Source organism: Macaca fascicularis, chromosome 3 (genome assembly GCF_037993035.2).
Source record: "Macaca fascicularis isolate 582-1 chromosome 3, T2T-MFA8v1.1".
Classification (NCBI taxonomy): domain Eukaryota; kingdom Metazoa; phylum Chordata; class Mammalia; order Primates; family Cercopithecidae; genus Macaca; species Macaca fascicularis.
The window spans coordinates 185,997,937-186,013,842 of NC_088377.1; the positions used below are offsets into that span (position 1 = coordinate 185,997,937).

The 15,906-nt window shown below is 49.0% G+C and overlaps 2 protein-coding genes and 1 pseudogene across 2 annotated transcripts in view; 1 reads left to right on the plus strand and 2 right to left on the minus strand.

Moving 5' to 3' along the window:
- The window catches only part of LOC141409946 (uncharacterized), a 20,018-nt gene extending 15,153 nt beyond the window's left edge, over nt 1-4,865 (minus strand). Inside the window, exons 1-2 of the mRNA XM_074036215.1 lie at nt 4,345-4,865; nt 377-502 (exon numbers count right to left, since the gene is read on the minus strand). Coding sequence (XP_073892316.1) covers nt 415-502; nt 4,345-4,850 — 594 coding nt within the window. The 5' untranslated portion in view covers nt 4,851-4,865 and the 3' untranslated portion in view covers nt 377-414. The remainder of the gene's footprint in view (nt 1-376; nt 503-4,344) is intronic.
- The window catches only part of LOC107129339 (olfactory receptor 2A14-like), a 150,483-nt pseudogene extending 145,538 nt beyond the window's left edge, over nt 1-4,945 (minus strand).
- The window catches only part of ARHGEF5 (Rho guanine nucleotide exchange factor 5), a 25,581-nt gene continuing 14,439 nt past the window's right edge, over nt 4,765-15,906 (plus strand). The window contains exons 1-2 of the mRNA XM_005551049.5: nt 4,765-4,864; nt 12,355-15,520. Of these exons, the coding sequence (XP_005551106.3) occupies nt 12,367-15,520 (3,154 nt within the window). The 5' untranslated portion in view covers nt 4,765-4,864; nt 12,355-12,366. The remainder of the gene's footprint in view (nt 4,865-12,354; nt 15,521-15,906) is intronic.

Here is a 15,906-nt window from a genome sequence, read left to right on the forward strand (position 1 = left end):
ACCTGTTTCTTTCTTCAATCAGATCGAGAGCTTCTTGAAAGTGGAGATCTTGTCTTCGTATATCTGGTTTCTAAGAATGCATAGAGTAAATGAATAGAAGAAAAAATGAATGAGGCAATTAGTATGTATGCCTTGAATGGCACTAAATTTAGGCTCATGCCAATCAATGTGCAAAGACTGAGAAAATAAGTAAGGGGAAGCCAAGGATAGAAAATAAAACTATGCTCATCAGAATAGAAGAGGATGGGCTGGGCGCGGCAGCTTGCGCCTGTAATCCCAATCACATGGGGTCAAGAGTTCAAGACGAGCCTGGCCAACATAGTGAAACTCCATCTCTACTAAAAACACAAAATTAGCCGGGTGTGGTGGCACGCACCTGTAATCCCAGCTCCTGGGGAGGCTGAGGCAGGAAAATCACTTGAACACAGGAGGTGGAGGCTGCAGTGAGCCTAAATCGTGCCACTGCATTCTAGCCTGGGCTGGACAGAGCAAGACTCCATCTCTGAAAAATAACATAAAATAACAAAATAAAATAAAATAAGATAAAATAAAATAAAATAAAATAAAAATTAGAATAGAAGAGGATAGCTAAGAACCACAACGGCCAAGCCAGCCTGGCTTCAACAGAGACTAATGGAGAGACCACGGTCAGCCCCATTAACAGAAGAACTGCGGCCAGGCACGGTGGCTCACGCCTATAATCCCAGCACTTTGGGAGGCTGAGGCAGGTAGATCACAAGGTCAGGAGTTCGAAACCAGCCTGACGAACATGGTGAAACCTCATCTCTACTAAAAATACAAAAATTAGCTGGTGTGGTGGCGTGCGCCTGTAATCCCAGCTACTCAGGAGACTCAGGCAGGAGAATCGCTTGAGCCTGGGAGACAGAGGTCACCATGAGCTGAGATAGCACCATTGCACTCCAGCCTGGCAACAGAGCGAGACTCAAAAAAAAAAAAAAAAAGACAAGAACTGAGTTAAAAATCAGTTTGAAAGGTTCAGTGTTCGGTTACAGGATCAGACAAAAAGCAGAGGCAGAAAGGCCTTAGGAGTGTTCCAAGAACTAGCACTGGACCAGCTGAGAGTCAGAGAGAGTTCACCGTGGGAACAATGCAGCCAGTAATGTGGGATGGTGGCACCATGACATTATCTAGTCAGGACAATGACAGCCCCAGGGATAACGCTGATGAGTTCCTGCTTCAAAAAAGGTCATTGTCATTCCTTTAGTCCTGATACCTAGACTACACAGGATCATTCCCTGCCTCTCCCCATGCCCTATAACTTGATCTTAAAGGCGTTATTGTCAATTACAGTAGTCTCAAGTTCCAGAAGCTATTTTTATTCAGCCCCAACTAATACAGCTTTCATTTTAAAATAGCTTTATTTTGCATCTATTTACTGTTCCTAGCCCCTATCACTTTGTTCTTATAAATGTATTCATTCAACATGCCTCACTGACAGGAACTGCTAGGAAAGGAAACGAACCCAGGTGGTCGGTTGACCACCTTTACACATCTGGTACTTATACTAAAGTGATTTTTATATAGGACATTATTGAATCACCACAATAATCCAGTGATGTAGGTATTATTACATACTATTATCCCCATTTAAGACATTAGGGAAATGAAGTGTAGGAAGATTCAGAGAAAGCACAGGAAGGTAAATATGCCCAAGATTTCACATGAAGTAAATGGAAGGCAGGATTCAAATTTACCCGTCTGAATCTAAATCTCATTCTCTTTCCATTGCGTCTTTCTCTCTCCTCTCTAGGCCTTTATATAGAGGAAATATAGGCCCAAACAAAATATAAAAATCTCAGGATAGGATGACAAGCCTGATTAAGAAACCCAGTCACCAAGACCAAGCAGTAAGAAATGAAAACGAAAAAAAAAAATAAAATGCTGACAACCATAGTCTGCAAAGTAAAGGAAGAATACCTGGGACAGCTAGAGTGACCTCCACATGCAAACACACCCTGCAGACAGGAACAGGCTTGTTGGGAAGAGCAAACTCCCTAAATGGTCGGTTGTAACTTTCCTACTAGTTGAAAAGTCAGGAAAAGCCTTGTGTGCTAACTCTCTGGACAAGTGCACAAGAATCAAGGGTTGTGACTTCAAAAACCAAAATATGCTCACAAGTCAGAGCTGGCAGAACAAGAAGAGGTCGAGTTGATGAGACCTGAGGTTCAGAGAAGAAAAAGAGAGAGAGAGAGAGAGAGATGTAATCAAGAAGAACCAATTGAAGCTGGAGGGAAGCAGAAAGAATAACCAGGCTGGTTCAGGAGGCAGTTTTGGCACCTCTGACCCCATTGCCCACCCACCGTAGGCAGCATGAAATATGCCAGAGGTCAACAATTTTCTGTTTTTTTTTTTTTTTTAGACAGAGTCTCGCTCTGTCACCCAGGCTGGACTGCAGTGGTGCAATCTCAGCTCACTGCAACCTCTGCCTCCTGGGTTCAAATAATTCTCAGCCTCCCGAGTAGCTGGGAATACAGGTGCCCACAATCACGCCCAGCTAATTTTTGCATTTTCAGTAGAGAAGGGGTTTCACCATGTTTGGCCAGGCTGGCCTCAAATTCCTGACCTCTAGTGATCCACCAGCCAAGGCCTCCCAAAGTGCTGGGATTACAGATGTGAGCCACCGCGGGATTACAGATGTGAGCCACCGCGCCCGGCCCAGAGGTCAACAGCTTCTGCCCTAGATCAGAAGTTTACTCTGCTCACTCGTTACAAATCAAAGGCCTTCTCATACCTGGGAATGAGTTTGGTATTCTAGCCTAGAAGTAGAGCCAGCCCCAGTTTGAACTTTTTGCCTTTCTGTACTCCCAGTTCTTACCCCTTTGCTGGGCCTAGGACACACGCTGGGCGTGCCCTTCTTAATCCAGATTTTTGAGTCTTAATCCCAGTTTTTCCTATTGTTTCCCACACACTCCACGGCAGCTTAGAGTGGGCTGAAAACTGCTGAACTGTTTAAGACTTAATCGTTCAGAGTAACACGGCAGAAGTAGCATACTCTTTGAACATAAAGCTGTTCAGGACTGTATTAGAGAAGAGGCTAATACTTCCTTAATTACGTTCTATTCTACAGTCACCTCAAAATAACTAGTGACCACGTTCAACCAGGATCATTGGCAACAGTAAATGGGCACAGTGATCTGGAAATGGTATAACCAAGCTGTTTGGGCTGTAGACCATGGCATTCCTAAGAGCAAAACAGGCAAGGAGTCCATTAATATTTTACTTGACTTCTGTCACCATGGAAACCCTTGGAGTAGTGAATGGCTTTGGGGGGTGGTCAGACTCAACCAAAAATATAAAAAATCTCTGTCCCTGAGGCAAAGGATGCCTACTTTGTGTGTGTCTGTGTATGCACACACGCACGCTCAAGAGACTTTTGGCATTCTTTGAAGTCACTGGAGGGGCACAGACATAAACCATTCAGCCTCAGCCTCCAAGACTAACAGAACACAAGGTTTCCCTGAAAGAATAAAAAAAAAATACAGGGCAGAAGAAAACACACAAACATGGGCTTAGAGATTTAAATACACACACACACACACACACACACACAGAGGCCCTAGAAAGCACACAGAAGGAACATACACCCTGAGATATGCACTCATTCTAAAATAAACTCAGGAATACAGAAGGACACCGGCCTGTCCTTTCAGAGACCACACCTCTAGGCCTTAAGTAGGAGAAGAGGGAAGAGGGAAGAGGGAAGAGGGAAGAGGGAAGAGGGAAGAGGGAAGAGGGAAGAGGGAAGAGGGAGGGGAGGGAGAGGAGGAGGGAGAGACAGAGAGAGTGGAGAGAGAGAGAGAGAGTGGAGAGAGAGAGAGAAAGGAAGAAGGGGGCGGAGGAGGAGAAGGAGGAGACACTCTTTATTCTATAGGAGGAGATATCACAGAAGAGAAATTACCACTGAGGCCTTGGCCAGGCGCGGTGGCTCACGCCTGTAATCCCAGCACTTTGGGAGGCTGAGGCGGGCGCATCACCTGAGGTCAGGAGTTTCCAGACGAGCCTGGCCAACATGGCGAAATCTGGTCTCCACTAAAAAATACAAAAATTAGCCGGGCCTGGTGGCGCGGACCTGTAATCCCAGCTACTCGGGAGGCTGAGGCAGGAGAGTCTCTTGAATCCAGAGACGGCGGTTGCAGTGAGCCGAGATCGCGCCATTGCACTCCAGCCTGGGCAACAGGGCGAGACTCCGTCTCAGAAAAAAAAAAAAAAAAAAACAACGAACAAACAAACAAAAAACCACTGAGGCCTGAAGATAAAAACACTTGTACAACCACGGATGTCAGACTTGCAGAGGCACGGCCCAAACAAAAGACAAACACATACAGAAGGCAGCAGGCAGACAGGCCGGGTCCAGAGTCAGGCTCCGGTGAAGCTTCGAAGAAACAAACACGCAGGGAGATTTCGGAGGCGTCCGAGGACACCGCGGGGCCCGGCCGGCTCCCTCTGTCTCTGAGCGCGACCCTTCCCCGGGTCACCCCGCCTGCGCCCGCCCTGCGCCCGCGCACCGCGCCCTCGGGGCTCCCTGGGACAGCCCGCGGCCTGGCCCTTGCGCCCGGGCTCCCCTCCCCGCCGGCCCGGTACTTCCCAGCTCTGACGCGGGAGCTTCTTTCACACCAATGGGGCTCGCGCGCGGAGGGGCCCTGCCCCTCCTCCAGGAAGGTGTGTCCCTGTTTCCTCACCTGAAACTTCCTAGGAGAACCCGATCCCTCCCTCCCGTCGGGCGGCCAGGGGCGGGCCGCGGGTGGGGCGGCCGGGCCTGCGCTGGGGACGGCGCCGGGGACTGCGGCCGGCGCCGGGACCTGGAGGGGACGCTGGGGCCGAAGCAGCATGTGACACCGACCAGGTGGGTGCCCTCTTCCCGTCTCGGCCCTGGGCTCCCGGCGGCCGTGGAGCCCGGCGGAGGTGGGGCAGGGCCAGGAAGGAAGAGGAAGCCAGGCCTTCCCCAGGGATCAGCCCCCGCTGGGTCCGGGGCGCAGGCTCCGGAAATGGGGGGGCTGGGCCTGCAGGCAGGGCTCGGGGTGTGTGGCTGAGCACCCTGGTGGGGAAGAGGAGAGGAACTGAAGGAAATGTTGCCTAAAAGTTTGCTTCCGGTCGGGTCCCGCCTAGGAAGTAGGCACCCTGCCCCCAGACGTTCCCCGGGCCAATAATCAGGGCCCTTTCTTCAAAGTCGGCGCCCTGGGGTAAACTAAGCCGTATTAGAAGGAATAACTGAGATTCCCTTTCTAGGCTGTTCCTTACCTGGAGAGGTTTTATCGGCTCCTTTTCCTTCACCAGGCCGGGGCCTTTCCTTATTTATCTCCATAGGTATTTGCATACTGTGTGAGTCTATGTGTAGCTTCTCTCCGTGTTATCCAAAGCTGTGTAACCTGGAACAGTGACTCCTGCCCTGCCCCTCACCCCAGTTCCCTACATATGGGGAGCCTCCTAAAGCTTGATGTGAATCACAACATTGCATGCTTAGCAAGGTGGAAAGAAGTTATTTAGAGCTGCGGGCTGAGGTAGGGGTGGGGGTGCTAGAATGGGGACTCAGCGCTCTAGAACCCCTGAGCATCTTTTGCAGTTGCCTTCCGGCCAGACTGCCCGAGGAGAGCCAATTGTGATACTACGTCATTTCCAGATCTCAGTCCCTTTCTTCCCTTCCTGGATCTTGGGTTCCAAAGACAGATTTGCCCTCCTGTCTACCTAGAAGTGAACTCTGGCCAGGACTCTTGTCTGGTTGAGAGAGAAGGGTGTGTCAAACAGACCAGAGAGGGTGGTTTTCCTTTCGAGCTTCCTTCCTGGCTTGCTCCCCCACTGCACTCCACTGTCTCGCCTTGCATCTTGGACCTAATCCAGAGATCCCAGCTCCCAGCTCAAAAGCTCCCGATGTGGCCTCTGTCTCAGACGTCCTGTTTTATCCACACTTGGAGCATGAAGAAGCTCCTGGTATAGGCCTTAGCAAAATAGGTGTCATTTGTGAACCAATCTGTGGGCCTAAAACTGAAGCCATGGCTAGCGAAGGAGTCCTGAGGAGCTGGGAAGATGGGATGAGGGTGTGTCAGTTCTGCATGAGACAGTTGTGCAGGAGGAATGTATGTCATGGTCCTACTGGGGAGGAGAGAGAAATCAGGAGGAGTGTAAAGGAATCCCTCTCATCAACAGAATATAGCGATTCTCAATAGAGAGAAGAGTCTTCATGTATCAGAGGTCCTGAGAATGTATGGCTGCCTTTAACGCGGTCTGTCTGAGGTTCTTTGGCCACATTACGTGTGGTGTCTGTGGGATAGACAGGAATACGTCATTTGTGGTGTCTGGCGAGATCAGTCGCTATGTGGTATGGACAGGAATGGTGTCACTCATAGGGTCTTGGGTTCAACAGGAGCAGCAGTACTCAAGTGTCAGTGGTGTAGACTCAAACAGGCGACCAACAGTTCTGGTGTAGATAGGGACTGGGTCACTCACAGTGTCTGTGGAGTAAGCAGGAGCTGATGGCTTATAGTGCCTGCAAGGTAGACTGGAACAAAGTCACCCTCAAGGTCTATGTTAATACACAAACATGTCACTTACACTAATATTATCTGTGTGGATGCCACCAGGGCCACAGATGAGATTGTGGAGTGTAAGTCAGCATTGATACTAATAATGTTCTTATATAAACCATCTGGTCTATAAGGCAGTTGGTGTGACATTTTCAGACATTAGGGAATAGATAAATGTTTATTACGGCTTTCACTGGCATGGTGAGACTTTCCTACAGTGGACAGAACACACGTTGTAGTAGTCAGTGGTCCAGAAAGCTACCCCTATTTTGATACCTTTGTAGTGTCGAGGGCAGTGATGTCAAACAGTGAATAAGGTTATATATCTATGTGGTGATCTTATTTTAACCTCAATATTATTTTAGTGGTTCATAGGTCAGAATATTTGAAATCGACGTTGCTAGAAAATCCAGGAAGCATGGTCCTCAAAACTATATATGGCACTGAGCCTCAGTTCAAAGAATTGGCAGTTTGATTGGGGAGGGGTTGTATCCTTGAAATACAGTGTTGTTTCTAGTGACTAGAAATAGACAAGACCTAAGGTGTTGGGGAGGGGGGGGAGGCTCTAGGGAAGATAGTGAGCTCTGTCATACATTGTGTTAAAGGGATGACTTGAAGCTTTGCCTCTCAAGAAGTCACACGTGGGTGAGGTTATGCGGATGCGAAATGTCTGTGGTCTGAAGGAAGGCCATATCCCCATGATCCCATGCCCTGGCTGTGCCTGTACACAGATAAATGGTGATTATTCACCCTCGGTGGAGAAGGAGGTGAGGATGTTTGCACTCTAACATAATGAGCATTGCAGAAAAACTCTCTCCTGATGCCTTGACGTGAGTAAGACCATGATTTACAGATCTCCTTTCACTTCGTCACATTTTAGCTTTGTCATGCCTGATTGCAACAGGATCACTGAGATAGGATCAAGTATAGGGAACGTGGGGTATGTTCTCCCTTTGCGGTAACTGGTGGCTGAGCAGGTGACCACTGATATTTCCAAATGAAAAAAGGACAGTTGGAAACAGTGTCAATGGGTTTGCAGAGGCAGGCATGCATGGTGCCACTAGATTGGAACAGAAAATGTCCAGGTAGCACATGGTATTTATAGATATACCCTAGATATGGCAGAAACACACATATTTAGAGGCTACTTGTTTTGAGGACGTGATGGTGTATATGGAGGAGAGGGCCTGAACCATACAGATGTAGGTGAGGAGAGACCACAGGTTTAGTCCCATGGTCTCCTTAGGCAGGAAGGAGCCAAGTTTCAGAAAGTGTCTTACAGTGAGCAAGTATATTATCCGATGTGTGGTTGAGAGAATAGGGCCACATCACAGAATCCCCCATAGGGATTATACTATTTTGTACTTAAGGGCTAGACATAGGGAGCCAGTCGCACATGGTGTCAATTAACTGGAAAAGGACATAAAAGTCCTTCTGCCTGTGTACAATTATGTCAGGAATACCTCTTTGCCCCATATAGATGGTATCTGTGTCTCTGGGATGGCCAGAATCTTGTCACATACTACTCTGCAGTGTGCTGGGGACCTGCCTGTTTGGTTATGTCAGGCTCTATTGCAAGAGATTGTAAGGATGGCTCAGTGTGTGTGTGTGTGTGTGTGTGTGTGTGTGTGTGTGTGTGTGTGTGTCTGTGTGTGTGTGTGTGTGTGTGTGTGTGTGTGTGTGTCTGTGTGTGTGTGTGTGTGTGTGTGTCTGTGTGTGTGTGTGTGTGTGTGTGTCTGTGTGTGTGTGTGTGTGTGTCTGTGTGTGTGTGTGTGTGTGTCTGTGTGTGTGTGTGTGTGTGTGTGTGTCTGTGTGTGTGTGTGTGTGTGTGTCTGTGTGTGTGTGTGTGTGTGTGTGTGTCTGTGTGTGTGTGTGTGTGTGTGTGTGTGTGTCTGTGTGTGTGTGTGTGTGTGTGTCTGTGTGTGTGTGTGTGTGTGTGTGTGTGTCTGTGTGTGTGTGTGTGTGTGTGTGTGTGTGTGTGTACATAGTGGCTCAGCAGGACAGTATTCTGAGCAGGTGAGTTTTCAGTTTAAGCCTGGACCAGACAAGAAAGATGCAGGGTCAGGTGCGGCGTTGGGTCCATAGAATTCTGGGGTCTTCTCCGGACCGATGCCCTGCCAGCTTTCTTTCAGTGGAAACTCTAAGTGCTTACAGTAGACTTAAGCGACTTTGCTTCAGGTTTGCTCATACCATTTGCTTAGGAGATTTGAGCAAGGGTCTAGGGTCTTTGACCTTTAGTTTCTTCATCTGTAAATTGAGCAAAGTTTCTGTGTGTCTCTGAAGGTCCTTCCGGCTTTATGAATCCTATGCTTCTCTCTTACACTTATTCTCTCTCTCTCAGATCAACGGTATTTACGATAGCCACCATTTCTATGACCCTTAAAGATAACAGTGTACATTTTTATGTTATTTAATCTTTACTAGAACTGTGAAGGAGTTTTTTAAAGATAAGAAATTAGATGTTCAAAGAAATTAAATGGTTTCTACAATTGTCGTAAAACCAGCAAAGATACCAAAGAGGTACAACCAAACACTGAGCCATACTCTTTTCAGTCTATATTCTTCCACCGTTCATTCATGCAACACATCTTTGTTGAGGACCAACTAAGCTTCAGGCAGAGGGGGTTATATGGCAGTGTTTGTGCCTTCATGGTGCTCATGATCTAGCCTGGAAAACAGACATTAAATATGGCATGACAAGTGCAAGGTGTGTTTGAGGAGAAGCAAAGGATTATCTGTTGCAAAAGAGGATTCCAGGCAGAGGAGCAGTGTCTGCAAAGGCCTACAGGTGAGAGACAGAGAGAGAAGTGAGCTAAAGACACTGAAAGCCAGTGAGAGAGGGGGGATGGGGGCAGGGACAGATGGTGACAGGTGAATAGGCTGCTGGAGAAGAAGGCAGAGCCAGGTTATGCAGGGTGTGTAGCCCATGCTGAAGATTTAGATTTCATCTCAAGAGCATTCAGAGGTTACAGAAGAATCTAAGCTAGAAGTGGTGCTTTTGAAGCTCACTTAGGTACTGTATGGAGAACGGATTGGAATAGCACAAAATGAGTGGAGGCCAGTGCCCAAGCTGTGGCCGGGTGCAGTGGCCAGACGAGGCAGTAGCAGCATGCACCAGTGGAGACGGATGGGACAGAACTGGACAGTCTTAAGGGATATTTAGCAGATGAGGTAAATAGCACATGGTGATTGATTAGATATGGGGAATCTGGGCCAGGAGGGAAACAAGAATTTTATTTTATTTTATTTTTATGTATTTATTTAATTATTTATTTAGAGACAGGGTCTCACTCTGTCACCCAGACTGGAGTGCAGTGATGTAATCTTGGGTCACTGTACCCTCTGCCTCCTGGGCTCAAGGGATCTTCCCATCTCAGCCCCTGAGTAGCTGGGACTACAGACACGTGCCACTATGCTCCACTAATTTTTGTATTTTTTGTAGAGACAGGGTTTCACCATGTTTTCCAGGCTGGTCTCAAACTCCTAGATTCAAGCAATTGACCTGTCTCAGCCTCCCAAAGTGTCAGGATTATATATATAAAGTGCATTGGGAAACTCAGTTTCTCATCTGTAAAATGGGCAGAATAATGGTACCCATCTTATATGATGACTCTTAGATATATGGCATATACATATTTAAAGAAGTGTTTCATTATTTTTATGAATGAAATGTCATATTTTTAGTGACATGTATGAGGAAAACCTTAGTGTTTCAGAATGAAAAATAAGAAAAATTAATTTGGTGTGTATACAGCTCTAAATGTTTAAAGTTCTGTGTAAACTGTTAATCATTATTTTAGGAAAAGGTGGGCATTTTCCATTGAAGTAAAAGGATCACATTTTATTCTGGCCTGAATTTTATTCTTTATGTGAAAAATATTTATTAAACACTTAATTTAGGCCAGTATTAGGCTAAGTATGGATCACTGAGCAAGTCATAGTTCTTAATCTCATAAAATTTACCATCTATTGGTTGCAATAGAGGGTAAATCAAAATACACATATCATTATATAATTATAATTGTATAAATGCTACAAAGGAAAAGTAACTGAATTATAGTTGCAAAGTGCTACAAAGAGAGGTACAGTTTAACCTAGTTAAAAGATCAGGGGAAGCCGGGTGTGGTGGCTCACACCTGTAATCACAACACTTTGGGAGGCCGAGGCAGGCGGATCATGAGGTCAGGAGATCGAGACCATCCTGGCCAAAATGGTGAAACCCCATCTCTACTAAAAATACAAAAATTAGCTGGGTGTGGTGGCACACGCCTATAGTCTCAGCTACTCGGGAGGCTGAGGCAGGAGAATCACTTGAACCCGGGAGGTGGAGGTTGCAGTGAGCTGAGATTGCGCCACTGCACTCCAGCCTGGGTGACAAAGCGAGACTCTGTCTCAAAAAAAAAAAAAAAAAAAAAATCGGGGGAAACTAAAGGGGTCAAACCAGGAAAATGTAATACTACAAGTAACAAGAGAATATTTCTAACCTCAGTAGTGTCAAATACTGACAAGAACTACCCAAAATGAAGATCCGTAGGGTCTTCTTTGGAATTAACAACATGTAGATTGTAGGGAATATTGACAGAATGCTGCTTATCAAAGCTGGGTTGGAGGCACGTGAGATGTGAGAGTATGAAGACAGCAGATAAGAGCAACTCCTTCTAGTCATTTGAAAGATGAGAAGAATGTGGGAATGCTTCCATACCCCAGGGGTTGTTCAGCAGGTATGTTGAAAGTCTGAGTGCACAGGGCTCCTGGAGAAGCAGGCTAGAAGTGACAGAGCATGGAAAGGAGAGATGCATCTTTTCCTGACTGAGGGCGGAAGACAGAAAGAGTGGAAATACAGGTTGCTTTGGATCGCTAGAAACTGAGGTGAGAGAAACCCAGTTCCATCAGTTTCTATTTTCTTTGCAAAATAGGAGATGAGGTGTTCTGCTGGAAGTGAGAGGAAAGGCAGGAAGGTTGAAATCCAAAGACAGGAAGGTCAAAAGAATTCATGAGAAGAGTTCGTATGGATACTGAGGCCAAGGGGAGAGTAAGATGATGCAGAAGTCGCCCTTCTGTGGTCCTCCTTGAAGGTGGTAACCTGTCTAGTTCAACACTAATCCAGTAAGACGGTTATCATCCCGCTTTACAGCAGCTGCCTCTAGAATGGAAACAAAACTGTTGGTTAGTTACAATGCTGTAGTAGACACTATGGAAAATAGAAAGATGAGTCAACTCCAAGCCCTCTCTAAAGAAGATGAAACCATAGCACCTCGCACATTGGCTGTCATAGCCTGGCCTATTTTAACTGATGTCCACAGCTTACGAGGAAGACCCCCTCCTGACACTGCTTCTCTGGCCCAATAGATCTGGGGCGTGTCCTGTGCTGTGTCTGGGAGTTATATGAGGCTGAGTCACTCCTAGTGTCCGAAGAGTAGACAGGGAGAGACAGAAGATGACATAATGGAGTCTAGAGAGAACTGACAACGAGGAGCTGCTTGGCACTCTCTGCCAATGGTCCTCTGCTATAATTTAATTGTTCATTATGACCTGTTTCCCTCACGAGACCACAGGCTCCATGACGACAAGATCTTTATCTCATTCACTACTGAATGCCCCACACTTAACAGGGTCGCTAGGAAAATATTTATGAAATAAATACATCAATGACAAGTTTTATAGAGCCTATTGCTTATTTTGTTGAGAACCTGTTGTCTCAAAGACTGACCCTAAATGGAACCAAATAAATGCATCACTCTTCTTTTTTACGGTCTCTTCCTCTGATAGGTAAAAGCGGAGTTATTAGAAACCTTTATCTTTGATTCCTCCTTAGGACTCAGCCCTGATGGAGGCTGAGGAGGCCCAGCATGGAGCCTCTCCTCCCATCCCTGCCATAGTGGAACTCAGCATTATCCCTGAGGCTCCCATGAGGAGCAGCCAGGTGTCTGCCTTGGGGCTTGAAACTCAAGAAGATGAGGACCCATCCTATAAATGGAGAGAGGAACACAGACTCTCAGCAACCCAGCAGAGAGAGTTAAGGGATGTGTGTGACTATGCGGGTGAGACGATGCCCTCTTTTCCCAAGGAAGGTTCTGCAGATGTGGAGCCCAATCAGGAAAGCTTTGTGGCTGAGACCTGTGACACTCCGGAACACTGGGAGGCAGCACCCCAGAGCCTGGCAGGCCGACAAGCAAGGACTGTAGCTTCCCCAGAGCTCTGGGCCTGCCCCATTCAGAGTGATCATCTAGACATGGCCTCATTTTCCAGTGACCTGGGAAGCGAAGAAGAGGAGGTAGAATTTTGGCCAGGACTTACTTCTTTGGCACTGGGATCTGGACAGGCAGAAGAAGAAGAGGAAACCTCTTCAGATACCTCTGGTCAGACCAGATTTTATTCTCCCTGCGAAGAGCATCCTACAGAGACCAACCAGAGTGAAGGCTCTGAGAGTGGGACTATCAGGCAGGGGGAAGAGCTGCCATCCGAGGAGCTGCAGGAAAGTCGAGGGCTCTTGCATCCCCAGGAGGTCCAAGTTCTGGAGGAGCAGGGGCAGCAGGAGGCAGGATTTGCAGGGGAAGGAACTCTGGGGGAGGATGTTTGTGCTGATGGGCTGTTGGGGGAGGAACAGATGATAGAGCAGGTTAATCGAGAAAAGGGAGAACAGAAGCAAAAACAGGAACAGGTACAAGATGATGTGATGCTTGGGAGACAAGGAGAAAGAGCGAGGCTCACTGGGGAACCAGAGGGTCTGAATGATGGTGAGTGGGAGCAGGAGGATGTGGAGAGGAGGGCTCAGGGTCAGGGAGGTCCAGAACAGGGAGAAGGGAGAAAGAGGGAGCTGCAGATGCCGGAAGAGAATAGGGTGGACTCTCAGGATGAGAAGAGTCAAAGCTTTGTGGGAAAGTCAGAGGAAGTAACTGGAAAGCAAGAAGATCATGGTCTAAAGGAGAAAGGGGTGCCAGTCAGCGGGCAGGAGGAGAAAGAGCCAGGGAGTTGGGATGGGGGCAGGCTGGGGGCAGTGGGAGGAGTGAGGAGCAGGGAAGAGGAGAATGAGCATCATGGGCCTTCGATGCCCGCTCTGGTAGCCCCGGAGGACTCTCCTCACTGTGACGTGTTTCCAGGTGCCTCATATCTCGTGACTCAGATTCCCAGGACTCAGACAGAGTCCAGGGCTGAGGAACTGTCCCCTGCAGCTCTGTCTCCCTCACTAGAGCCCATCAGATGCTCTCACCAGCCCATTTCTCTATTGGGCTCCTTTTCGACTGAGGAGTCACCTGATAAGGAAATAGCTCAAAACAGCCAGCAAGAGGGATCCAGGCTGAGGAAGGGAACAGTGTCCAGCCAAGGGACTAAGGCAGTCTTTGCCAGTGCATCTGTGACTCCTCCAGGGACACCAGATTCAGCTCCTCCCAGTCCTGCTGAAGCCTCCCCCATCACACCTGCCTCGGTATCTGCCAGGCCCCCAGGTGCCTTTCCCAGGAGGGAAATCTCTTGTGCTGCACATGCTTCAGAGACTGCCAGTGCCCCTCTCTCAATGGATGACCCATCTCCCCGGGGGACTTTGGAGATGTGCCCGGCTACCCTCCATGGCTTCCCCTCTGCCGGGGCCAGCCCTCCCAGGCCCCCAGCCAATTCCACAGGCACCGTCCAGTACTTACGGAGTGACTCCTTCCCCGGTTCTCACAGGACAGAGCAGACTCCAGACCTGGTGGGAATGTTGCTTTTCCACTCCCACTCAGAGCTGCCCCAGAGGCCCCCCAAACCTGCCATCTACAGCTCTGTGACCCCAAGAAGGGACAGAAATAGTGGTAGGAACTGCAGCACCGTTTCAGAATCCCCTACTGCCTTATCCACTCCAAAGCAGGACTCTCAAGGATCCATCTCCAATCTAGAGAGGCCCAGCAGTCCTCCCAGCAGCCAGCCCTGGGGCTCCCCACATAATCCAGCCTTTGCCGCAGAGTCTCCCGCCTATGGTTCTTCCCCATCCTTTGTCTCCATGGATGTGAGGATCCATGAACCTCTGCCCCCTCCTCCCCCAGAGAGGAGGGACGCCCATCCCTCCGTGGTGGAGAGAGATGGCCATCCTCGTGTGGTGGTTCCCACACTGAAGCAGCATAGCCACCCTCCTCCATTGGCCCTAGGTTCAGGGCCATATACCCCCCATAAAGGCCCACTTCCCCAAGCCTCTGACCCCGCTGTGGCCAGGCAGCACCGGCCTCTGCCATCTACCCCAGACAGCTTTCACCATGCTCAGGTCACCCCCAGGTGGAGATACAACAAGCCGCTACCCCCTACCCCTGATTTGCCGCAGCCCCACCTTTCTCCCATTTCTGCTCCTGGTATCCCAAGGATCTACAGGCCTCTACCCCCGCTACCCATCATAGACCCTCCCACTGAACCACCTCCATTACCCCCAAAGTCCAGGGGAAGGAGCAGGAGCACTCGGGGAGGACATATGAACTCAGGGGGTCATGCTAAAACAAGACCTGCTGGTCAAGACTGGACAGTCCCCATCCCCACCTCTGCTGGACGCACCTCCTGGCCCCCGGCCACAGGTAGATCAACAGAGTCTTTCACTTCCACCAGCAGGAGTAAGAGCGAAGTGTCCCCTGGCATGGCTTTCAGCAACATGACAAACTTCCTATGCCCCTCTTCCCCTACCACTCCCTGGACTCCGGAGCTCCAGGGATCCACCCCTAAGGATGAAGCAGGAGTCTCAGAACATCCTGAGGTCCCTGCAAGAGAACCTTTGAGAAGGACAACCCCTCAGCAAGGAACCAGTGGTCCAGGGAGGTCATCTGTGAGCCAAGCAAGGCAGCCAGAAAAACCCAGCCATCTGCACCTGGAGAAGGCGTCCAGCTGGCCCCACAGGCGGGACTCAGGGAGGCCACCAGGGGACAGCAGTGGACAGGCTGTGGCTCCTAGTGAGGGGGCCAGCAAGCACAAGGGCTGGAGCCGGCAGGGCCTGCGCAGACCTTCCATCTTGCCTGAGGGCTCTTCAGGTGAGCAAGGACCAGGACCACAGTGACACATCAGACCAGGCTCTTCCCAGCTCTTCCCACCTTATCCCATCTTCTGTCCTCAGGGTTCCTAACATTCCCTCTGCTGGCTTCACTCACACGTGTGCCTAACCTCAACACAGAGCCCCGAAACGCCCTCCAAGCTCCTTGGGATGCTCTTCCTTCTTCCCCTCTATCTCCCTGTCTCTCTCTCAACCAGCACCTTCTTTGGATGTCCCAAGGTTGTTTTGGACTCCCCTCTACTCTTCAGTTACAGTCCCCAGCTTGCTCTCCTCCTGGGTGGTAGAAAAGGCCTCCTGTACTTGTCCCATTCCCATCCTGACCCGTGGCTGGGGACGTTGCTGGTACTGGTCTCCTTCACACTCTCT